This window comes from Neopsephotus bourkii, unplaced genomic scaffold (assembly GCF_033783945.1).
Source record: "Neopsephotus bourkii isolate Nb327-2 ecotype Australia unplaced genomic scaffold, CSIRO-AGI_Nbou_v1 NB_398, whole genome shotgun sequence".
NCBI lineage: Eukaryota > Metazoa > Chordata > Aves > Psittaciformes > Psittacidae > Neopsephotus > Neopsephotus bourkii.
Genome location: NW_026900902.1, coordinates 1,587,993 through 1,613,214, shown reverse-complemented (window position 1 = coordinate 1,613,214; position 25,222 = coordinate 1,587,993). Strand labels below are relative to the sequence as shown.

General features: G+C 38.1%; 1 protein-coding gene across 5 annotated transcripts in view; it reads right to left on the bottom strand.

Annotated features, from left to right (window-relative positions):
- NALCN (sodium leak channel, non-selective) overlaps positions 1–25,222 on the bottom strand; it is a 227,095-nt gene that overhangs the window by 16,371 nt on the left and 185,502 nt on the right. For 4 of the 5 annotated variants that reach the window (XM_061349282.1, XM_061349284.1, XM_061349285.1 and 1 more), the window contains 15 exons: positions 17,448–17,549; positions 16,943–17,012; positions 15,579–15,670; positions 15,294–15,416; positions 12,983–13,039; positions 12,489–12,609; positions 12,260–12,391; positions 10,307–10,474; positions 9,035–9,139; positions 8,314–8,420; positions 6,357–6,477; positions 6,174–6,272; positions 1,543–1,636; positions 904–1,010; positions 423–497 (listed from right to left, as the gene is read on the bottom strand). In XM_061349282.1, coding sequence (XP_061205266.1) covers positions 423–497; positions 904–1,010; positions 1,543–1,636; positions 6,174–6,272; positions 6,357–6,477; positions 8,314–8,420; positions 9,035–9,139; positions 10,307–10,474; positions 12,260–12,391; positions 12,489–12,609; positions 12,983–13,039; positions 15,294–15,416; positions 15,579–15,670; positions 16,943–17,012; positions 17,448–17,549 — 1,573 coding nt within the window. The remainder of the gene's footprint in view (positions 1–422; positions 498–903; positions 1,011–1,542; positions 1,637–6,173; positions 6,273–6,356; positions 6,478–8,313; positions 8,421–9,034; positions 9,140–10,306; positions 10,475–12,259; positions 12,392–12,488; positions 12,610–12,982; positions 13,040–15,293; positions 15,417–15,578; positions 15,671–16,942; positions 17,013–17,447; positions 17,550–25,222) is intronic. The other variant, XM_061349283.1, reaches the window with a different exon arrangement.

Genomic DNA, 25,222 nt, shown 5'->3' with positions numbered 1-25,222 from the left:
CCAGACCAACAAAAACCCCAAAACCTGAGAAAGGTTTGATGTTATCACAGCTACAGAACAGTTGGTATTAATGCACCAGGCAAAATAGAAATGGATGAAGAACTTCCATGAGGCATCAAAAACCCTGTGCTGTACAGACTGAATTTAATCTGGGATGTTCTGCATGAAAAGAGTTCACTGGGTTTACCAAAACACAAGGTGAAATGCTCAGATTCAAATATATACAAAAGGACATAAAGCTCTAACGAATTAAAAGTATATTTCTGCAATACACGTTTAAAGAGAAATGACATGAAAAGTCCCAAATATACATGTTCAGAAATAAAAAACATAGCAAAGAATGAGAGACCATCCCTAAAGACAAAATAAAATATATACATACCAGTCTTAATCTCAAGAAGTCATGAAATATATTACTTTACCTCAAGGACAAAAATGAAGGTGAAAACAACAGACATTGTTGCTAAAGGCACAGTCACTGGATCTGCAGCATCCCACTGAAATGCAAACAAAATGTGTTCACAGAAGACTAGCTGTTAAACAGAACTAAATTGGCTTAAACTTAATTGCCTTAACTTTTCTTGCAGGTTTTGTTAATGAATAGATTTCACTTTAAAATACATTCAGACAGGAATGGCATCTTGGTATATTCTTCTCTCAGAGATTTACAACTTAACTGGAAATTAAAATTGGGGACCAGACTACAGAAAGGCAGAAATTGACTCAGCTCCGTAAATTCTAATTAATCTACAGTGATCTGTGCCAACTGAGATTGCTGTATCTAAAAATCATGTTTCTGTACATTCATCACATTAAGGGCTCAACTGATCGTTAATTAGTGTTAGGAAATGCACAACACACACTATCCTACTATAATGAAATGCTTAAAAGAAACACAATTACCTTAACTGATAACAACACAGACTGGGCCAGAACAAGTACAGCAATAGTTCTCTTAAAAAATGGATGCTGAGTTATATCATACATCTTAGCTCTAAAGCCATCATTATCTGAAAAAGAAAGTTTGAGGAGGAAAGTTAAAATACATACTGGTGTTTTTCTCCTATTTCTTGACATCTTTTCCATGTTCATTAGTGGCAAAATAATCCTTTGCTAGTTTCAAAATACATTTCTAATTTTCTGCTACAATTTTCCATATCAAATAGGGTGTCTGAACATATAATTTCAAATACTGAACACAGTGTTGCATGAAGGCTTTGGTACATTTTGGGCAAGTGCATCATTCAACCGCTGTCAGGTTAATACGTTCCATTTATATTATCAACAGCCAACTGCAAATATTTTTCATCTAGAAAATAATTTTTTCATTAAGGCTTATCCTAAAACCATCGAAGCACAACCTTTTTTGGGGTAGATTTTAATAGCCTTATTCAGAGATCTGTAGTTGGAGCCTGTTTCCACATTAACTTATGCACAACCTCCTAGTGGCCTCACGATTACAATTTTAATTTGAATCGCAGACTCCTGGGGAATTACGAACACTAGGGCACAACATGAATAAAACCAAAATATCTTTGATACCCGGACGAGGTGGGAGATGAAGAGGTTGTGCTATCTTCAGTCTGCTTTTCAGATCTTCCCATCGTCTCTGATCTACAGTCAGTAAAGCTGTCCCCTTAATAAACAAAGAGAAGCGTATAAAGCTTTATCATATAAAAGCTAGAACACTGAATGCTGTAAGCATGAAAACAACATTCACTTTGGTGACTGGCATAAAGTTACATATGCGGCTCTCCTTAAATAATACACTGTTTGGGTAAAGGGGTCTAAAGTATCTGCTGTTACTCAAGAGGATTTCTGGATGCATTAGCTGTGAGTTTCTGGGACTCAACTCAGCAGGCTGAGTTGTGGCTCTTTGTAGCAGCAGCCCAGTGAGGGCAGGGAAACACCACAGGACGTCTTCCATTTGACTGAACATCGTTTGCCAAGAAGCACTGTTTTAAAGAGTGGACAATTTTGTCTGGACTTTGCGGCAGAAAATCCTGTAGCTCATCAGTACCACTACAGTTTCTGAGGGAATGAGCCCTCCAGGAGACTGCCGAGTCTCTCCCCAGCTCTTCTGCTTGGGGTGTAATTGAAATAAAATAGTAGTATGCTATGAATCTACAAAAGCCCTCCATAAAGGAATCATTAAGAAGAGGTGGAAAATAAACCTTTTATTTAGGTGGGAGGCGGTAGATGGTAATGTGTGTGTTTTCAGAACATAGGAATAAACAAGCAAAGCTCAAACAGAATTCAGTGTTATTTAAAATGACCTTGAAAACAAAATGAGGCCCTCATGACTTCAGAGAACTGTAAAATCTCATTGATTTTTTTTTCAGTCAGCATGAAGCTTCACTGAGGGCTGGTCTGATCTCTGGGCACTGGCTTTGTAGATACTGGAACTGCAGCTGGCTGTGCAACTGATAAGGTAAGGATTACTCCCTCTCAGTGGACATAATCTCTTTATAGAGCTGTGTCCCCACACCGCACACTTGGAGTAGGTGCTTTCCAACACGATGTGGACCAAGCAACAGACATGAGGATGCCTATTGCTAGTGTCAGGCCTTACCATGCCATTTAGAAACACCTAAATTAAAAGGCAAATGATTCACCCCAGTGAGGGTGTCTGGTTTATGTTCTTGGAGAGCTTTCACTGCAAACAAGACAAAAGGTGGCAAAAAAAAGTGGACCTTTGTAAAATTCACAAATGGTGGTGCCTAGTTGTTCTTTTGCTCAGAAACTACCACTTCCACCAGGGGGATGATTATAAGGGGACCAGAGAACACAGCCCCATAAGTGGGACTGCTGCTGGAGGAGCTGCATTTGCATTTGGACTTCAACTCAAAACTGACAGATAATATTTGAGCCATTCGCATCTTCAGTTCTGACTGAACACGTGGCACTTGGGAGCTGTGACAAATAATGGGCAAGGGTGATGGAACACTTCCAGCTTCTGCCCTGTTGCTGTGACAGCTGACAACCTGGAGCAGACCCCCCATGTATCAGCCACTATAGCCAAAGTCTACTTCAATCACCTACTGCTTGTCCAAGTAACTAGTTTTAAGAAGAGGGAACTTAACGTCATACAGTGGAATGTTTGGCTCTCTTTTTTATGGACTTGATGTCAGTCATCTCTCTTATCTTACTTCACATTTCTTTCAGTTCCTAGAAATTTCTTCATTCTACTTGAATATTGATTGGGCTGAGATTTCCCCCATTGTATAATTAACTAATATATTAATCTTTTCAATTCAAATCAGAAGTTTTCTTTTCCCTATAATAAACGCACAAAAAGTAACAACTACTCAAGAAAAAGAAAACCAAACATTACATGCCACAGCGGTTACCTGAGGTTACTAAGAAACAACTGAAGAAGCTGAACCAGATGACAAACAATTTATACTGACTGTATTTTTATTATCATGCAAATTCTACAGAAATACTGCATGACATGGCTGTTGAATGTAATTTACAGGGAACTGTTATTAGTGAGTAGCTTTCCTGATGTTCAGACGAATGCATTCCCTGTATTCAGATGCAGAATTAAGGGAGGAGATCATTCATAACTAAAAAGGCAGCCATAGTTTGAGAAAAACTTACAAGCAGAGAAATCCACCCCAGAAGGATAAATGTAAAAATTTGACAACTGTCTGAAACTAATGGGAACCCTAATTCAGGCCCTACAACTCAGACTTCCACATTTACACTGGCTGCTCATGCAGCAGTTGTTTGGGCTAGGATGACTTGTTTAGTTATCTCCTGTGCTCACAATCTTTGTAAGCCTCATGTTTACACCTTCCTGTTCCTTCTCACTTAGAATCACAGTGCACATAAGCAAACTTCTACCTTTCACATTAATTTGAGCTGTCCTGTGACTTTAAAGCTGCATATCTAGGAGGAGGGAATGAAGTAAGAATCTGCTATACAGTCACACATAATTAGGGGTACTTTTCCCCTGTCCATGTTTCAAACTAAAAACTGGTGAAAGATTTACACTGATATTGTGGGTAAGTCACTTCAAAAGTAACCTGTGTTCTGATCACCTTATTCCATAGTCAAGAGCTGACTATGCAGATGAATAGCGAGTTTTGACTTAATGATGTCTCACTAATTTGTGAATGAGATCTCACATGCTTTTTTTGCAGGAGCCAGGTTGACAATGTAAATTTAATCTTGCGAGTGACTTCTATGGAAAGAGTGGGAACTAAGAGCAAAAACAGTGTCTAGAAGATTGACAGCATGCATTGAGATTTGGCTCACTGTCATAAAAGTGATGCTAGTCATGCTAGTAAGGGCAAAGATCCAGCTCCTCTAGTACCTTTTTTCTATGACAGTGGAAAAAAAAGTAGAGGCCTGTAGGTGTAGCAAAGCAACCCAGAGCAGCAAGTGGCTCCTGATGATTCTCAACTGCTTGCAGATCTGGCTCAGAGTTCACGACAGACACACTCAAGACCACATTCAAAACTAAAGAGGAAATGCCCCACTTCCTCACTTCTTGACACTGTATGCACCACACCTCAAACAGGGTTTGAACAGCCATGATCAAAAGCTATATAACAGCAGACTCTGTAAGGTGATATTTCTTCTTCTCTCCTACACTCATGCCTATGAACAGGTTTTTGAGGAAAGCGGCCTGTGTAGAAAGCGTAGAGGTAAATGAAAAACAATTTATAGAAGTGCTCAGCTCACATCTCAGTAGAGCTTCATGAACATGACAGAAACATAGCTGAATACATCATAGCTATAGATGAACAACATTATAATAATTTAATAATTTCAAATAGTACTTTAGATTACCTGTAATTTAAATTAATTATTCCCCCCCCCCCCAAGACTTGCTGAAAGATATTTTTATTCATCAGTGTAAGGCTGACACATTTGAGGAAGTAACATTACACAGCTGAACAGGAAGGGGCAAAAGCATCTATAAAAATCCAGGGGAATTCTTATACTGGTAAAAGTTCATATTTTTTCATTCACTAGTCAAAATTTAGTGAATAAGAAAGAAAATGAATAGCACATTGCTCCTTGTTCTGTAGAACAGATGTATTTAACAAGAATGACTACTTCATCCCACCAAAAGTACACTGGAGTCATGCAAACATAAAAGTACCTTCTGAACAGCAGAGGTTTTAGGCTATTTATTTCACTTGCAATATGCCTGACTTCATTTCATGATGCCTTGCTTGCTCACAGTGGATGCAGAGTAATGTGCTGCTCGGGCCCTTTCCAGAAGGAGCCACGTAGTTTCCTTGGCGAGCAAACTCAACAGCTGTGTTTGCCCCAGAGTTCGGTTCAGTGCCATAACAGGGCCATGTCCAGCACTCGGTCTCTAGCACTACCAGACTCGGTTATCTTGCATCTCCAAGCCCCAGAGCACACAATCATCCTTTTCATCCAATGCCACTGTGCTAAAATATCACTGTAGATAACTGCAAACATCTAATTATTTTTCAGATTTTGAACTGAAAGATGAAAAAAGGAATAATTATATGTTAGTGCCACAGGGACACCAGAAGTGTCGGATTAAGGCATGTGCAGTGTGTATGCAGCAGTCCCATGCAGAGAATGCCATCTTTAACAAGTGTAGACATGAGCTGCTCTTTAACAATTCATCTGGGGACAGGTTTTTTTACTTTCCAGGGTAACCCAGAAAGCCCATGTGAGCTGCAGTTCCTAGAACACTAGCCACATTTTTGCTTGAGTGATGGACAACTAATTTTACAATTACTCTGATGTTTGCCAGAAAAAAGCCATACAGCTTTGCTTTGGATCTGAAATACTCCAATCTCTGTTGAGACATCATTAGTTGTAACACATACAAGCATAAGATGTCTTTTTACCTGACACCTACCTCAAACTAAAGCAGCAGAATGTGGAGTGTCTGTAAATACATGGTGCTTTAGGTTCAACTTCCATCTGGTAACATGGCTGCATTGCAAATAAACTCAGACAGCTTTGAAAAAGTGTGTGATGGACTGCTATCATCCCAGGCTTGAGTATTGTGGTAAATATGGATCAGGTCTGTCTGAAACTATACTTCCAGTCTTACATTCTGTAAGACTGTAAGTCAGTCTTAAAGGCGGTCTTACCAGACAACATAATAGGATATCAGTTTCAGGTTTCTTACAAAGCCAGTTCAACACACAATAAACTGCCCTACTCAGTACCTTGTTTTCATTGAAATTAGCGATGACAACTCCAACAAAAAGAGTCAGTCCAATCATGCAGCCAAGGAATACAAAAACATGAATGTAGATTCCATGGATCTGAATAGATAAAAATAAGATGAATAGTTAAAACAAATCAAAGTATGTGTTGTAGAATTCAAAAACACTGATGTATTTTCTTACCGGCCCAACACGATGAATAATAACATCTCTGACTTCCACCCAGCCTTTTAATGAAAGAACTTCAAATAGTGCCAGCATTGCATTCCCCACATTGTCAAAGTTAAAATTCCGAGGATTTGCCCTGAAATGCGTAACACAAATAGCATAAATTCAGCAACAAAGTTGTTCTATTGCTTACCTTGATTCTTCATAGTCTAACATGTAAATACCTTGCAAAGTTGGTGTGAAAGCCTCTGAAATATATCGTTCAAAGTTCTGTCTCAAGAACATAAGAACAGTAGCAACAACAATAAACATGTACAGCATCATTTCTTTGATCGCTATGTATGTTTTATTTTCTCACTCAGAATCTGATTCACAGCAATAAAGCTTGTAACAAGTTGCTGCATTTTAGTGTTTTTGTCGATGATCTTAGAAAAAATACAGTATTTGTGAAAAAACTGGATCCAATGGCACTGACCAGATTCCGAAATAAACTTACCTGCAGAGGACCAATCTCAAACCCCCATAAATGATTCAGACTCCAAAGTCAGTGAGATCATTTAGAAAACACTGTTCCTTATTCATTATCACTGGGAACTGATGGTCTAAAGCAAAAATTACTGACAGGACATCACATCTTCTTGGCTTTCCTATACCATATGCTCTGACCTTTTGTGTCAGCTGAGATTCAAGAGGATGTTTCCAGCTGAAAATTAAAAGCATCTTCTTTGGGCTAGGTTAGCACATTGCTCTGTCTCTATAATCCAAGACACATAAGCTAATAATAAGTCCCATTAATTTTCAACAGTTTATAAGGTAAATAATTGTATTTGAGAATAATTATTATCTTGTGCTTGTGAAAATCCAACCATTCAATGAAAAGAGCTCTCAGATGTAGATATTTTTTTTAAATGCAGTCCTTATACTGACATCTGGCTCTTGAAAACCTGGCCTGACACAGCCAACAGGTGGTATAAACGCATTTGCAGTAGAACATTTTTCTGCAGTAACAAAACATTCCCCAAAGTTTAGAGTTATGCTGATTAAGACAGTTTTCGCTTTCTTCTGGATCAATCTGAAGAGGATTGAATTTGCTTACTTGTGGAAGAATTTGTGTTAAGCATACAGAAATAAAGACTTCTGCAGATGTCAGAGTTTCACTGCCTATTCAAATCACAGCATATTATTTCATTAGTGTAGGATGGCTCTGAATCTACCACCGCTGGTACATTCTTTATCCACACACAGTCAATTAAAATAATTGTGGCTGTTAAGCTGATTTTGCAAAATGTCAACCAACTAAAAAATGTAGACAATTAAAAAGAGGGTTTTTTTGCTTGTTCAGGTGTTGGGAAATATTAAATGGACTTTATCAGAATACAAATCATAATGTTAGCACTTAAATATTTTTTACCACACTTCTGCACCAGACAGACCACAAAGACTTCCTGCATTGGAAACTGCTAGAAAGAAGCTGCTAGCTGGCATGGTTGATGGCCACAGTAGAGAAAGGCTGGTTTTAGGCATGACTTGCTCATTGATTCTATGGGTAGCTGCAGGCAGGTTGATTTTAATTTCTTTTTCTTCTTTCTTTTAATATTAATTATTGGGTCTTGTTGATGATGTATAGATCTCAGGATGTCTTCATGATAGTACTGAAGAACAATTAAGCAATAATCTTGGTTTAAGACAATAACTCCCAATGTAATAATAATAATCACATCTAATTCCTATTTAGGTTCAGTACCTAAGGGTGTTTTCTTCCTTTCTGCTTTGTGAATAGAAGAGCAGCTTAAATCTGGAAAAGTTTTGCATATCTGCCTTTTTACTAAATGTACCAGAATTTTTACGTATAATACCATTTGGCTTACAATAAAACCCCTCCATCAGTAATTTAATGCTATGAGATCTGAGCCATTTTCTACATCATCAGTTTCCTTTTTGAAGAAAAAAAGGCCAATCTGTAGCAACTCACCAGACTCGTGGCACCCAAAATCCAGGCTTTTTCTCTCCAGGTCTTAATTTTAAATTGAGATTTTTGGAAACACTTACATTTATTCTGAAGATGCCATGACAATCTTCCTATAGTGAAATAAAACACAGCCTGAGATTAAATAATGGCCTGTAAGATCTGCCAAAATGACAGTATAGACAGCACACTTCCCATGATGCAAAAGCAATGTAAACAGAAATGAATGGTTATTTATAGGTCTGGGATTAGCAGTTATGGACCTTTACCCAAATGAAAAATGCATCTTAGGAAGGATTCAAAAACGCTTTCTTCTTCCAGGACAGAGAGTGCCTTTCATTTTGCAAGACTACCTAGCTTTTCTCATCTTTCCTAAAAACAATGCTCCTTTAGGTGATGATGATATTTCTTCAAATTGAGTAAGAAGCCTCTAGAGAAGAGACTTCTAAGAAGAGACCTCTAGAAGCCTAATCTGCTTTTTAGCTGCTGACCTAGGAATACAAAGTGTCATTTTCCATGGATAATTCCATGTGACATCTAGTCCTTTGCATATAACATGGCATGAATTTGATATTTTTTTTCAGACAGTCCCAAATATTTGGATTTTACTTTTTACTCCTTTAACACCTTTCCCTTCATCATCCTGCTTCGAACAAGGAAGTGCCCAAGATTTCCATCTCTCATATGATAGCATACTGTTATTTTGAAGCAGAAAAGCAGTTCTTACCCTAGAGATGATGTGTGGATCATTGCATTTAGCCAGTTTTCCAGCAAACAGCTGCACTCCAAAGCTTGCGAAAACAAGCATTAATGTCAGCAGCAGAATAGAAACCTGTAAATATGAAGTTAGACTTGTCAAGCTCTCCTCCTAAAGACTTGGAAAAGGGGTCAGCTCCTTCAGTGAACTGCAGGGAGGATCTATTTGTTGGATAAACCTGGAGAGATGGATTTTGTGACAGACATGTTACTTTAGGTTCTGATCCGGTGTCCAGGTGCTGTGTAGTAATTAGCATTAACATAACATGCAAGAATTGCAGATGAGGATCAAAGCTTTCTTGTACTCAGTGTACCACCTTGCTAAATTCTTTAAGCGTAAGAATTGCCATTCACTTTAAAGATAACTCTTCAGGTACTTGAATACATGCTGCTTCTGTTTTGCAGAATCAGGCTTTACGAATTAATCTGAGTAAGCCATCGTTAGATATTTAATTCCATGATAGCTACAGTAAAGATATGCATTAGCAATTATAATATAAATATCTTCAATAGAATACAGAATCTATGAAATGCTAAATAGCTATTTACTTTTTGTCCTTGCTTTATTACTGTCTGCAAGTATTTTGTAGCTTAGATTTTTGTAACAACCTGATGCAATACAGCATTCTGTTAAGGAACAAAATGTCTGTTGTTTAGGCTGACAAATATCACATATGTTCCCCAGACAATAGATTAGGTTCTGATCAAGCAATCAAAGACTCCATTATTGTTAATATTACTATAAGAGCATAATCGCGATCATAATAATGACAGCAATGAAATAACAATGGTATCCAGATGTGTAATGAACAACTATATTGTCTCTGGTTGCCTCTCAAAATACTTGGAGGTAGACCTTCAATGCAGAAACCAGGTTTACTTTTGCTCTTGTAGAGCTGCCATACCCTACTTCTCATTTTCTTTCCCCAATTAGAACTGTGAATAAGGGATAGATTTTATTTCATAATCCTCATCCAATGTAATTATGGAAAAAGACATGCTGATAATATGATTTATAGAAGAATTGTTGTAGCAGCTTTATTCAGTATAAATGTAAGCAAATTACTTATATTCCTAATATTTAATCTGTTCTGTGGTCATCTCCAGTGGTAGCTACAACAAAAAATCAACAAGCAACAATGAAGAAAAGATTAGAAAAAAAATAAACAGTATAGGGAAATGGCATCTTACTACTCCTCAGTATCTTCTGTTTAACAACAACAAAAAAACAATGGGCACATACCAAAAAGATTTCCTTAAAGCCGCTGAACAGCTCTCGCACCACCTTCCGCATCTGAGGAACCAGTTTGAAAATTCTAAGAGGTCGGAGGCAGCGAAGTACCATTAAGAGCTGAGCTCCAGATTTGGCAGGGACGTTCTGGGGCATCCAGCACAGGAATATCAAACTCACCTTGAGGAGATGGGGCAGAAGAAGACAAAGAAGGATTGGGCTACAATGTCTTACCTGACATAGACACAGCATAGAAGATAATAAACACTTCCTTAAAATTAAAGGGAAGACTACAGCAAAATAAGTGTCTAATTTAGAAAAAGGACTGTATCTCCTGTGCCCTGGCTGACTGTCCTAACTGATGGGCATCAGCTTCATCCTCTGTCTTCTCCTTTGACTCAAAATCTATTTTATACTTTGCAGCAGATTGAACAGATCCAAAAGGCGATATTAAATTGGCTGGTTCAGCGAAGTGACGAAACTATATTCTTGGAGCAGGAAGCATCATCTCTTTCCCCCCCTTCTCATTTCAAACAGAGCTTTCAGCCTGAAACTGAGATATCGTCACCTGGAAAGTCTGTTAACAGTTTCCTCACCAGTTTTTCCTACTGCTTTGTTACAGGGATTGGTTTTGTGACTGTGTGGTTTTATTAAACAAATACTATGCATTCAAAAGTGTTTTCAAACAGCATAGTTGTGTCCTGTAGTCTGAACAATCTCTAACAGATGGTTACTGATTATAAAGTCTGTTAATTAGTTCTTATTTTTTTAAAAGTATTTATAAAGCCGATGTCATTATAAGGGGATAGAGGTGAGAGTGTTGCAAAGAGGCAAATGAACGAAAAAAAATGGAGGATGAAGCTGATATCACCAATATGATTTAAAACATAGTGCAGTTTGTTAGAAACAACAGTGGTAAAAACCAGCCACCCTATCAAAACAAAAAGATTTGCCGGTGCTTCTGACTTTGATACTCTTTTAAGACCACCACAGGCACACTTGGAGTATCCAAGGTACAGCATCTAAATCTTCCCTCACACAAACAGAGGGATTCAGAGAGATTTTAAGAAACTAATGCACATACTGATTATGCATACTACAGTAGGAGTTTTGCACAAGCATGCATATTTTTATTTATGCTAACAATGGAATCTGTGATACAAATTGATCATGACAAATTTTATGCAGCACATCTGTCTGGCGGATTAATCTCTTAAAGATTTAATCTAAGTCCATCACAGACTGTTTGCTTAGTAATTTCTTCAGTTAGAAAATATTCTGTATCATACTGAGCACTGGTTTTGACACGTTCTGTGGTGTTTATTGTCATATGTGAAGAGCAAACAGATTCCCTTCTCTTGTATTTGAATGGAATGCAAGAAATTTCTGGGGGACAAAGAAAACAGAATATTTTTTCCTAAGAACTGCTATTGATAGGTATGCAATATAAAAAGACACTACTTCACTTTCTTCCTGCTATAGCAATGTCAGCAACAAGGACGTGCCTTTCTGTCAAACACTAAAGGCTTTTGAAATACCTTCTATAAAGCAGGAGAACTGTCAAGAAAAGGAGGAAGCAATGAATGGCTAAGAAATAGATAAAATAAAGACTGTCCTGCATAAAAATACTGAAGCAAGGTCATGGATTCTGAGCTTACTTGGAATGAAATTGGGTCTGATACTTAATACGAACAAATAAGCAATGAAAAGGGGCCATACAATGGCCTTTTAGTAAACTGTCAGGTGCTTATCGCATGTCAGTGTCTTTTTAGATGTCTAAATATGTATTTATACAGATAACTGACAGGAATGCACATGAAAACAGTGGTGTTTGTACACAAATTACACTCTTGCATTAGCACCAGGGTGCAGAGCCAGATTTTTTAATGTTACCAAACATTTGTATCTCCAAAGATACCAAAATTAAGAACACTACAGAAACCCCCCATGAATATAAAAACTTACAAGATATATAAATATGTCCATAACTCCTCCAAAGTCCCTAATGACAGCTGTTGGTGTAAAAAACAATCCATCTGCCATAATCTTCAGATTAAGCTCAATGCTCATAAATATTACAAAAACATATTCAGCAATCTGAAATCAAAGCAGAGAAGAGTTTTAATTTAAGAATAGTGTGGAGAAAACCAGGGGACTGTGCTTCATTACATGTAAAATGATTCAGTGACAGTACCTGGAGTGTTGGAGCATGCATGACTCTTCTAAAGGGGGATTCAAACATCATGGAAATGCAGGAGCATATCGTAACAATGATCATGACCCAGTCCAGGTAAGTAACCAAACCCAGCAAGTCACTGTGAACAATACATAAGGATAACATTACAGAAATGCCAAAAGTGCTGTGTCCCTTGTATTGTGTCTATACCACATTTAAGTGTTTTCCTATGAAAAATAAATTAAACTGAGGAGTGTCAAAGATTTCAATATTTCAGAAAGGCCTTGTAAAAGTAGGCAAGTTACATGCAAGTGAAGAAGAAAAGCCTGATAAAAAATCCTCTTCCTATTTATTTTCCTCCCCATATAGCTCCACTGAAAGAAAAACCTTTTGGGGAAAAAAAAGAATAAATACACATGTGCATACACAGACACACATACATGCATGTGTGCGCTCACACACATATACTGCAGGCTTATGTGACCAAGCAAAGTTACTTTTGCAGTGCTTACTAAAGCTGATGGTATTTGGTATTTTTCACAGCTCCAGTAACAGGATCTGTTTTAGAACTATAAAAAGAAGAAAAGATACAGTCATTTACATTTTATTTCAGTCAGTGTTATACCATGCATCCATTCCTCAAAGTAATTTATAACCAAAATCAAGGCTACATTTTATTTTGGCTTAATTTTAAATGTCTGTGTAAGTTTCATTTAATTCTCTGCAATTTCAGCCATATTATCAGCAGAGCTACTATCACTTTAATTCATGGCCTGCCTGCAATTCCTCTAATGATTCTTTGAACTGATAGCTTTTTTGATCTTGCTTTTGTAAGCAAGAATTTTCTTTTGTATTTTGCTTGGGCATTGCGGGGATAACCTGCTACTGAATTTCACATCCCAAAGTACTATCCCAAGGAGTTCTTTTACTTTGAAACCTCTCAGACAGTATCCTCTGTAGACTCAAAAAATCCTTCCACAAACCCTATTTCTGTCATTATTTCTTCCATTATTTTATGATTACTATTACTAGGTTCTTCATATCTGAACTGTCCTACGAAATTGCAGCACTTCACCTACCATATCCAGACACCCATTAGGTAGCCAGAGAGAGTGAGAACCACTCTGTAACTGGTGAGCACATATCTAGGTAACACAAGCTAAGTTCTTGCTCCAGCAGTTTTCAGACCTTTTATAAAAAGCCAAATGGCTTCAGCAGAAGCTACAAGAAGTCTCCCCTGTCCTAGTGTTTAGGGCGGCTTTTTACTTGTATTTCAAATCCTTGTAGCATATCATGCCAAGACAAGATCTGCACTGAGGTATCCTATATTCCATTTGAGGGCTCTAGCTACTGGAATGGGAATTTGCCGTCACTTCTTCATTGAAGTTAAAGTGAAAAATGGACTGACCTGAATTGAGGCATTACCACCAGAAGAGATTTCATGGTTATAAATTACAAGAACACACAATGCACACAAGGAGAACAAGAGGCATCTTCCATGTGCTAGGTTCACTCATTTACGCTACTCCATAAACAGAAAATACTGGTTTTGGTGCCTTCCCACTGAACCCACTGCCTTTTGTGTCTTCTTAAGCTTACATCTCTTCCCCACATTGTATACAGTGGCATTCCTCAGCCTTTTTTTACAAGAAGAAAATATGATTCATACCAGTTTGAAAAAGATATCCAGAGTATCTGGCAAGCTGGGTGGGACAATGAATAAAGTAAGCAGGATTAAAATAAAAAAAAAAAAAAAAAGACTCTTTACCAAAATCAGTGCACTCTCGTAAACAAACACATTTTAATTAAACTGTTGATAATATCAATATCCTGTTGCCCTTGGGCACTCCACAATGCTAAGAGGCACTGACATGTATTTGACAAGTGGATTGGAATGTATGTTTGTGTGTTTTGTTTTGCTGTTTCAATTTGCAACTGCTTCATGGGCCAGCAAATCACAATCAAGCTAACAGTTGCACAGAAAAGTAGGCATCTAACTCAAGGACATGTTTCTATGTAGAACACTTGCATATGGTCATTGTAAATCTGAGTATCTAACCTGTCTCTTGTTCTACCTATAAGTACTTTGTTGAAGGACACACAGAAAATCAATAATAAAGCAGGTGCTGAAGCCAGGTCTGCCAAATGCCAAGCTCATAGCCTTGAGCTATCTTTTGTCTTACACTGTTTGCAAAGCATTACCCTCCAAAATTAGGGTGTCAGTCATAGAGGTTTAAAAGAAGAGTTATGATTTTATATCAAGCTTCTTGTACATAGACCTCTATCTGCCACACTTGCACACACCTACAGTTTATTTACTGAGTCTTCTCACCGTTCATCTGGCCTCAGCTTTTCTCCTTTTGTCTCCCACAGCTGAACAGCTCCCTGTCCTATTCTGGGTCTCTAATTATCGGCTAAGGAGTCTTCAGGTGAGCAAAGCTGGGATTCATTTCACCTTTATTCTTTGAGTAACTGCTGGTGTATAAAGACTTTCTGCCTTATGATGTGGAACAGGAAGGGAACAGCAAGCTGATTTCCCAAGATCTAAAAATGGGGGTATAAAACATGAGCTTCTCCTCTCCTGTGGTTTCCCCAAGGTCTTGCTCCATCTCAGTATCACAGATTGCTCAAACATCTCCACCCTTACACAGCAGTTCATTGCTTCTGTTCTTCCAACAGCAAGACTACAACATTAGCAGCTGACTGCCAGCTTGTGTGGTGACCACAATATACACAGTTTTCCTTCCAAAGTACAAGTTAGACCTAAATCCCTACAATGAAAGTAAACACTTGGAACCAGTTGTTCATGTGGAATAAACTTACGCATTAAAGCGAGCTCGTACCACCACTCGGCAGAAATTCCTGAATCTGTGCTCACGACCCACTATGAAAAGTGGTTTATCAAAATAAGGATGATTCTCTCGCAACTCCTCTTCCTGGACTTTCCTTTTGAAAGACAATGTAAATTATTAAGTGAGATGCATTATAGCCAGCAAAAATACCCCTTACACTTAGTTCTTCTTTCATCATGACTCTCAATAATTTTACTCCACACAGAGAATACTTAATATGGAAAAGTGTGAACTCAGACTTTAAATTTTTAAATACCTTTTCATTTCAGCTTGCTCTTTTTTTTCTTGGATCATCTTTATCTCACTGTCTTCTCTCTGTGCATTTCTGTATCTCACTGTATTGGAGTGCTAGAAGCAAAAAAATGCCTTTCAAATGAGGTCTGTGGGTTGTTTTTTTAATGTTTTAGATGAAAGCAAGATACGGTATTTTACACAGAAAGAATCAAACGAAAAGATCTTTATTTCCAAATGCACCACACACCAATTCAGTCAAGCATATTGTACAGTATTTTCTATCTACAGCACAAGACTGCTTATTTTCATCAAGGTTAATTTCAGTTTTAATTTCATGCTTGAAGCCCCATCCAATGCAACTTCTAACTTTAAAAGCAAAGGTCCTGTAAGCTCAGCCAATCTCTCTGAACTGGAATGAGTATCATCAAAGTTACTAAGGGCAAATACTGAGAAAGAAAAAGCTTTAGACACCATCTCGGCTTCTCAAGCCTGCTAGATGTGCTGCCAGGCAGCTAGCTGTGCAGAACATACAGGTGGCGACTACTAGTTCACGGAGAGGGAAGAGGGAGAGAGGACATCATCTGAGCTCATTCTGTGGAGGATATGGTCACTACTACTATTCAAAGTGAGTCTTTGGAGCATTCCTGGAGAGGCAGTTCTGGGGTTTGCCCTTATTACTGCACACAAGCAAAGCCACACCTACTTAAAAAAATTAGTTACCTATGGCTTCTTTTTACTGCCATGCAGGGTAATTAATTAGTTACTTCTTACGCAGTTGTTTTTAGGTATGAAGCACATCTAGAAAATGACTGTCATTATTTGGAAATGGAAGGCCTAATATTGCCCCTTAAATTATCGCAGTCACAGAGATCTACAAAATATCATTATGAATTAGCACAAGGGAAAATGCACTTAACTGCAGGAAACTGTACCACAGGGGAATCCATGATTACTATTCTCCCTTTTAGTCTTTGTTCATTTGTCTGACAGTCCTGGTGTTTGAAAAATATTGTTAAACTTCCATTAGAATTTCGAAGTGCCGCTTTTCCAGTCTGAGTGATTTGTGTAATTCAAGACTAAGGCTTTTTAAGGTGTCCTGGGTAGCAACTGTTGTGTTCCTAACGTAGTACCCACAGCTTCAGTGAATCTGTCTCAGCAAGTGTTTCAAAATCAGTTAAGTCTATCAGTGAAATAATCATGTCAATTATTTTGAAGATAATTCTAATGCAGTTATGGTATTTATATTATGATTTCCTGTCAAGATTTCAAAAGACAAACTGTAAACAAGATCATAAATAGACATTAGCCTTACACAAGCATTTATTATACGGTACATGTTCGTATTATTTCTTATATTCTCAAACTATCATTTCTATGGGGACTTACATCTTGAGTCAATGTTTCAAGAGATTTTCCTCTGCTGATTCGCTGGCTGTTGGAACCATGTCTCAGCGACCTGAAACAATCATAATCAATTTAATGATACATCTCAAGATGAAATTTTGACCTTTATAAGATGGCCATTATAAAGCACTGATCTCCAGCCACACAATATCTCAAATTCTTATCATTTTTCTCTTGCTAACATCAGAAGCTTATATGTTCTTCAATTGTTTTCAATCCAGTCTAACATAAGCCAATTTCTTTCTTTCTGATCTTTAAATTGATAGCTTTGTAGTTGGCAAAGGAAATGACATTTGAAATAAAAAGGCACTTTTTTTTCATTTATGTAGTACAATGAATTTCATTATGGTTACAATGAAGAATGTAGAATTCACTTCTTTGTACAAGTAATGGCAGTTTTTCACACATTAGGTATTGCTCAATGTTAACTCTTTTCGTTGCCTTTATTTTAACAGAATTTAAACCCATCCTTTCTGTCCACGTTTACCTGCGTTCTTGTCGTATATGATGCTGGACACTAAGGATTGACCTTTCTTTTGCAGGCTGCCCCTCAAAGGATCCGCTCAGCATGCGTTGTCTAGTGCAGGCCCTAGGAAGAAATATAATGATGATGACATAGTGTTTTCAGTATAAATGGTAATTTCTGAGGTAGTGTGTTCAGACAAGTCAGCTTGGCTTTCTGGGGAGCAAGTGCACAGCTTAAAAGACAATAACAATAAACAGAAATGTACTTACCATGAAAACATATTTCCAAGGCAATGGGCCCCACTCTGCCACATAAGCAGTCATCTGATTGATCTGCTCCATGACTTAGCAAGGGCCATCTATGAGGTTTTTTTCAGTTTGTGGTAGAATTTATGGTTTCTCAAGACTTCACAAAGTGTGAAAAGGGTCAAGCAATGCACCATCAGTAAAACCAGCTTCTTGGTGATAAAGAAGGGAATACTACAAGTGCAGATGTCATTTAAGGCAGCTCCCTTTCACAGCTGTATGTAGCAAAATGTTTACGTATACAATCAAGGCTTACAGCATATCTTTGAGTGTTCTTCTACATGACTGAGACCATATGTGTTTTGAAATGAAAAGTCGCACATTGCTGATATCCTGTAATATGAAATGTCTGCTCTCTGGGAATGCTTTGAACTTGTAACATTTTGTTGTGTGGTTTTTTTCACTTGTTTGCTCACTTGTTTAATTTTGCTTTTGCTGAATTTTGGCAAACGCTTCTTTTTTTTTGGCAGAAGTGAGTATTTGTTGGTTAGCAAGCGTGTTACAGCTGAATAGAGCATGCACATCTCTATTTTGATGGCTACAATGAAATGGATTTGCTCAAGAACGAGAGAGGTCTCCCCTGAAAGAGCCCACACAAACTCTCTGATGGCTGAAAAATGAATTTTCACCATTAGAAATATATTTTAACTTTCCAGGAATGTTGAATTTTTTAAATTTAAATGGTGCACATCTTATTGCTCTTTTTGTGTAATGCAATCATTCAGAGAAACACAAGACCCACTGGTAATATTTCACAGTTTTTAATGAACTTAATATCCTTCATAAAAAAAAAAAAAACCCACAAAAAAACCTCCATGCTACTGGAGTAACCACTCTATTCCCCAGTCCGCTGTCTTAAATGCTATCCTTGACAGCATGAGATGATTATGCTTGATGGCAAAAGGTGTTCCAGGCATATTCTGTCACCACTGTGATTTTGTTTTTCACTCTTCTCCACTATTTCTCATTCTTTTGCATTGAAACATGCAAATGATGTGAGTGAGGATCTAAAGTGAGATCTGGAACAAAAATGAGAAGCTTGTCAGTGTCATCATTGCCGATCATACTAAAATGCTAGAAAATCACATTGTGCTTCATTTGTTATAGAAGAGATTAGGCTACACTACACTAAACTGAAGCATCATGCCATTTAAGTAAATCACTGTATGTCTTATAAAACACAGCTCATCTTAGCTAAATCATGTATATTTTAATACTAATAGATTTTAAGTATTATATTATGGAGGATGATACTACATGACACTGCCAGAACACCAGCAATATTATTTGAGTACCTGCGTAATTTTCTTAAAAGAAACAAAATAAACCCACAACATCAAAAACCAAACAGATGAAAATTATTTCCTATCTAACTCCATTAAAATGACAATCAGGCTTTTCCTAGCAGAGACAATTGGAAACTTCTGGGGTCTAACTTCTGTAGACAGGCTTCCTGTCTACAGAAGGGGGTACCTTACCTTTTTTTCCCTATAAATATAAATTATTGTGCTCTGCTTTTAACAACTTGAAATTATTTTCTTGATATCAAAAAGTGACTTTGTCATAAACTTTTCATGTGTGCGTATAGGTTACTTGAATACAAAGTTACATGAACTCTCAGTGTCCACAGTAAAGGAGAACGTTAAATAAAACAACAAATTCTTGACCTGACTAATGCACAAGATGGCTTATTTGATTATTATTGGTATAATAAAATACACTTAGCAGTATACTATATAGAACAGTTATGCATAAAGGATAACACTAGTAGAAAGACAGAACTGTCTATGATCTCTGCCTACTAAATCTATATTTAGTATTTATATCCATTGCCTCATTTAATTTCTGGAAGCCCTGCAACTCCTACTGAAGTCAACAGAGAAATAATGAAACACCAGGTGTATAGCATGGAGATCAGAAATTTTTATTAAGTAACTGCAAATAAACTTTCTGTATTTTCAGAAAATAACCACAAAAAGATGCTGTGCTGAAAAGGAGGTGGCTCCCAGCATTCTCCACTTTATGAGAGCTAGTGCCTTTATCTTCCTTGTATTCATTCTTAGCAAAAGGCATGCTTTGTTATCCTTTTGGTTTAGGATTTGTTTCAGCTGTTTAGACACCTTGTGTCACAGATCTTTGAGGACTTTTGAAAAAGAAGGCAGGTGCCATGAAGGTTTCATAATTGCACAGTTATCAATTCCAAAGTCTACAACAGGATTTGTTTTCTTACTGTAGACACCTACACTTACATGCTAATCCTCAGTGCCTATATGTGATCCATGTGTCCAGGCTCCCCTAACAATTGGTGGAGAATTAAAATGGTTGCACAGAAGGGGCTAGTGCCACGTGCCATGCCTTGCAGTATATTTTGCTTCGCTTCCAGCTGCTGCTCCAGCAGGTTACAGGTGCTCTACAAATTTCCTTATTACCTGCCATCCTCAAGAGCATGTTTTGGACATCCTCTACCACCTCATACATTACTAGATGTCCATGTGGACAACTTCATTGAATGCCTGTTCAATTAATTTAATTGATGCTGTTTGAAAGGTATTCAAGTAACCATAAAGTGGGCATCTAAAGACAAAGCAGTCAGCTAAAGATTTCACTGGGCTCAACTGACTGTACTGTCTAGATCTCTGTCAGCTAGAAGTCATTACTTAGCTTATAGACAGACCTGGTAGTCTGGAAATGAATGTCATACCTGGGATAATCACTGTGCCACAGCATTAAAATTTAGCTCTATGTGGCTTGCAAACTGGAGTTAAGAAAAAAATGTTTTCTTGACTTGATACACATTCAGGTAACTGCAGCTGGTCAGAATCTTCTGACTTTTCTTCAAACAATGCAGGCAAAACTACCTTTTCTAAGCTAAAACTGTCCTTTCCATCTCCGTATATAATCTCTGTAAATATATGTTCACTTGTGGAGGAATGTGATGAAATAAAGGAGAAGAGACAGGAAATATGTCAAGCTTCTGGACTTTGTACTCACCTTGCAGAACCCTGAATGCAGTCCAGCACATAGCCTTGAAAAGCACAAATACAGTAAAATACCCTAAAAAAGAAAATCCAATCTGGTAGGTTATCAGAAAGCCAGCCTACAGGTAAAGACCATGCAGAACAATATGATACTGGGATACCACACTGTACTACCTGTGAGCAATTATGATGTCTGAACTTTTGAAGTACTTCAGACTAGTTCATGCTTTGGAACCCCTGAAAAATAAGGAGTGAACAGTGTTCAAGTAACATTCTTTGAGCTCATGTAAAATGTTAAATGCTTTGATCAATACTTCAAAATACTATACCTTTAATGAATATTCTGAAGACTCTCCTTCACTCTGAGGTATGCATATGGCTCACTTTTTAGGGAGACATCCGTTCTGCAACAAGCGTTTACTCATCTTCTTGCATTCCAGTAGAAAACCAATTTGCTGTTTTTCTGTATTATCTTAATGAGCGAATACTTCTGCAGTAACTACATAACTGCATATATTATGAGGTACTTTTGTCCTTGCTCTTCCTGAAATGTGCTCACACTGAAGTCTCAGCTGTCTGGACACCTCAGTAAAGCACTCAATTATTAGCATCTTTCAGTGTTGTTTTCACTATGACTCTATCTTTACTAAATTTTTCTGTTCTTATTTTACTTCCATCTAATTTGGAATATATGGTTAAATGTGACAACCTAAGATTCATAGTGAATCCACCTGATAGGCATTCTGGTGTTTCGTTCTTTCATTTTATGAATTTAATTCAGTAAGGTACTGTCTGAATAGCAAGCAAAATGCAGCCTCTTCATCCAGATCATTGACAAAGATTGTCCTTTGCCATGCTTTTGTTGCAAATGTATTTACAGAACCATTTTTTAGTTATAGCAGCCAGATTAGGTTCTAGTTGGGCTTTGCCCCCCCTAATTTTCTCCCTGCATAACCTCTCTTTTTTTCCATGACTTCAAGACAAAGCTCTCTGTTCAGCCAAGCTGGTTTTCTTCTCCACTTCTATCCTTAAAGAATATCCGGCTTTTCTGTAGTCCTTTGCCCTTCAAGGACTTCCTTCCAAGGGACTCTGTCAACCAGGATCCTAAACAAGACAATGTCTGCCCTGTGGAAGTCCCACGTGGCAGTTCTGATGACCGCCCTCCTTACTTCTCTGAGAATTGAAAACTATCATTTCGTGATTGCTTTGTCCAAGGTAGCCTCTAGCTGCCACATCACCCACAAGTCTTTCTCTGTTCACAAACAAAAGGTCGAGGGGGCGACCTCCATAGTTGGCTCCCTCACCAGCTGTGTCAGGAAGTCATCTTCCACATGTTCCTTGAATCTCCTAAACTGTTTCCTCTCGGCTGTATTGTATTTCGAGTGGACATCTGCAAAGTCCCCCAGGAGAACAAGGCCTAGCAATTGTGAAACTTCTCCCAGCTACTTATAGAATATTTCATCTGCCTCTTCATCCTGGTTGGGTGGTCTGTAAAACAGGCTGCCATCAAGTATCTTCCATGATGGCCTTCCCCCTGATTCTTACACATAAACACTCAACCCTATCATCATCAAGATGAAGGGACTGGCTACATGGACAAGCTAAAAGCAGTGCTTGACACACTGAATGATAGAGCATTAAACCAGAAGGACCCTGATAAACCTGAGGACTGAGTCAGTAAAAGCTTTAGGAAGTTGGACAAGGAGATGTGCAAGGTTTCACATCTAGTGCAGAATAGCTCCATGTTTCCATGCAGGCTGTGGAGTGGCTGGATGAGGAAAAGAAGTCACATTGTGCACTATGTCTGGATCTGGATGATAACTGGATAAATGTGTTCCTGCCATCGATGAGGGAAACTGACTACTGTATTAAGGTGTGTAGCCAGCATATCAAGGGAAGTTGTTCTCCTTCCTCTACTCACGAGCTGGAGAGGTTGCACCTGAAACACACTTTTGGGTACTTCAGAAGGAATGTTAAAACACAGGAGTAGGTACAGTCAGTGGCCTGTAACACATGACCTCCAGCGAGACTTGGGAGAGGTGGGCTTGTTTACTTTGGTGAAGAGAAGGTTAAAGCATGGAGCTAAACTCTTGTTACTGTGACACCACCAGGGCAGTGACCAATGGCCAGAAACAGTGGCTTCAAAGGTTCAGACTGGGCATCAGGAAAATCCTCTCCCAAGGGTAGGGTAATGTAGTGCTTGAACCAGAGCAGTAGAAGATGAAAAGCTGGTCTGATCCAGGGTTAGCAATAGTCCTACTTGAAGTGGGCAGTTGGACAACACGGGCGCCAAAGTTCCCTTCTGACTGTCTATGGTCCCGTAATAAACAAACTGATGAGAAGATTTGCTCATTCTTTCATGACAGGTGGTGTATTATACTACCGTATTAGTGTCCAAAAGAAATTTATTCAGAGATTAATTTTGTAACCTTCCTAGAAGCACAGAGAATTTTGTTTCTTGCTCATTTGAATATTCAGAAAAGAATCATTGTATTTTGCTGAAACACTTGTATGAACACAGCCTGAATTCTCTTCTAGCATATTAGTAAATTAGTACTTTCAAAAGACTTGCAAAATACATTTTTTGTGTGGGGTTTTTTCCCTCCTCCTCCTTTTTTTTTTTTTTTTTTCCCTCCAAGATGCACTCATGGCAGTTCAGTTTCAAACATAAGATAAATGCACTTCCCTAGATTCACTATTTATGAAACTGAAAGTTCCTTTTAAGCATGAGCTATGGTATTCCCTTAGGCTCAGTTCATGCACCAGACAAATCTTCACTAGAACAGTGAAAATTCTGTTCCATGCCCCTAGCATTAGTTTGCATTTTGACTACAGCATCAGCTGTAATAAAAAGCACATAAAAAGATGACCTTTTAAAAGTGTTTAAAAACCTGTAATATTTTATCATAAAATTATTTTTTGTGATTTTGGTGAGTTTGATTTTCTTATCAACACATCAGAGAAGTTAAGTTATTCTTTGTATTTTATAAAATAAGGATGTAAACCCTTATGTGAGGGTGACCGCACGCTGGTGCAGGTTGCCCAGAAATGCTGTGGAGTCTCCATCCTTGGAAACATTGAAAAGCTGTCTGGCCATGGTCCTGGGCACCTGGCTCTGGGTGGCCCTGCTGGAGCAAAGAGGTTGGAATAGATGACCTCCAGAGGTTCCTTTCAACCTTAACCATTCTGTGATTCTGTGAATCATGGTTTAATAGACACCAGAATCAGGTTCTGCACTACTGATACTTTGATTACAATTTGGACTATGTAAGACTACTTTTAATTTTCTCAGTTTCTTCACCATTTTCTACTGTTTACAACTTATCCTCAGCTCTGGAGAGAATGGACTGCTTTATCCACAACATTTTGACTTAGACCTTCTCCACTCTTGCTACTTCAGAAAGCCAACGGGACTTACAAAGGTCTAGAAACCCATTCTTAGATAGTGACCCCACAAGAAATGAGGGTCAGAAGAACTACAGGCACAAAACTTGCTTTTAAGATTAAAAGTAGTGTTCACAGAGAGACAGAGACAGAAGTGGGAAATGCTGAAGACAGATATGCAGGAGGAATTATATTTGCTAAAAGCGGCTATTGCTGCTGAGGGAAATTCATCATAATTTTCAGAAAGAAATTGAACTCTTTGTAACTCAGAGGCACTACTAAATGTGACTGTGTTTTGAAATAGTTGTTCTGTCTGTAGTTCACGGTTACCTTGTTTTATTTCCCTCAGAAGGGTTGATTCCCCAGCTCAGAATGAACTTACACAGACAGTTAAGTCTCTCTGTGTTCACACCGGCAGGGGTCATGCAAATCACTGGTTTGAGTCAAAGTACCCAGGACAGTAGTTGTTGCATCCCTGATTTTGTTCCTAGGACTAACTGCACTGAGACCTCAAGGGGCAACACGAAGGCTGGTTTCCAAGCAAGGACTTTCAGAAAATAGATAGTTCTCCTGAAGTGCAGTAAGAAAGGTGCAGGAACATGAAGAGACCTGAGACCTACGTATTAATGCATAATGTAACATGAGACAAGTAGGCAAGACAACGAGGACTGAATGTATCACCCATCTCTCTGGATGGTTGAGGGCTTCGTATGCCCTCCTTTCACCTCTTGGGGAAGAAGATGTCAACCTGCAGTTCCATATATAAAGGGAAAAACAAGGTTTAGATAGAGGAAGATGCACAAAAGAGACATAAAGGTACCTGTGTGTAATGTAGAACTAGATGATCTCCAGAGGTCCCTTTCAACCCTAACGATCCTGTGATTCTCTGATGTTGATTCTGTTGAAACATTTGGAATTTGAGTGAAATATGATTTTTTGAGGTTTAAAAAGTGTTTGTGTGTGGAAGGTAAGAGGTGGACTTCAGCCAGAAGAGACTTAAAACTCTTTTTTCAGTATGGCAATTCGATCAAGTTGTAGTTGCCTATAGATAGCTTTACTGTGTAGAGGAAATGATTTAGATAAGTGCTCTTTAATTCAGGTGGACAAAATTTAAAAAAGATTCTAGAAG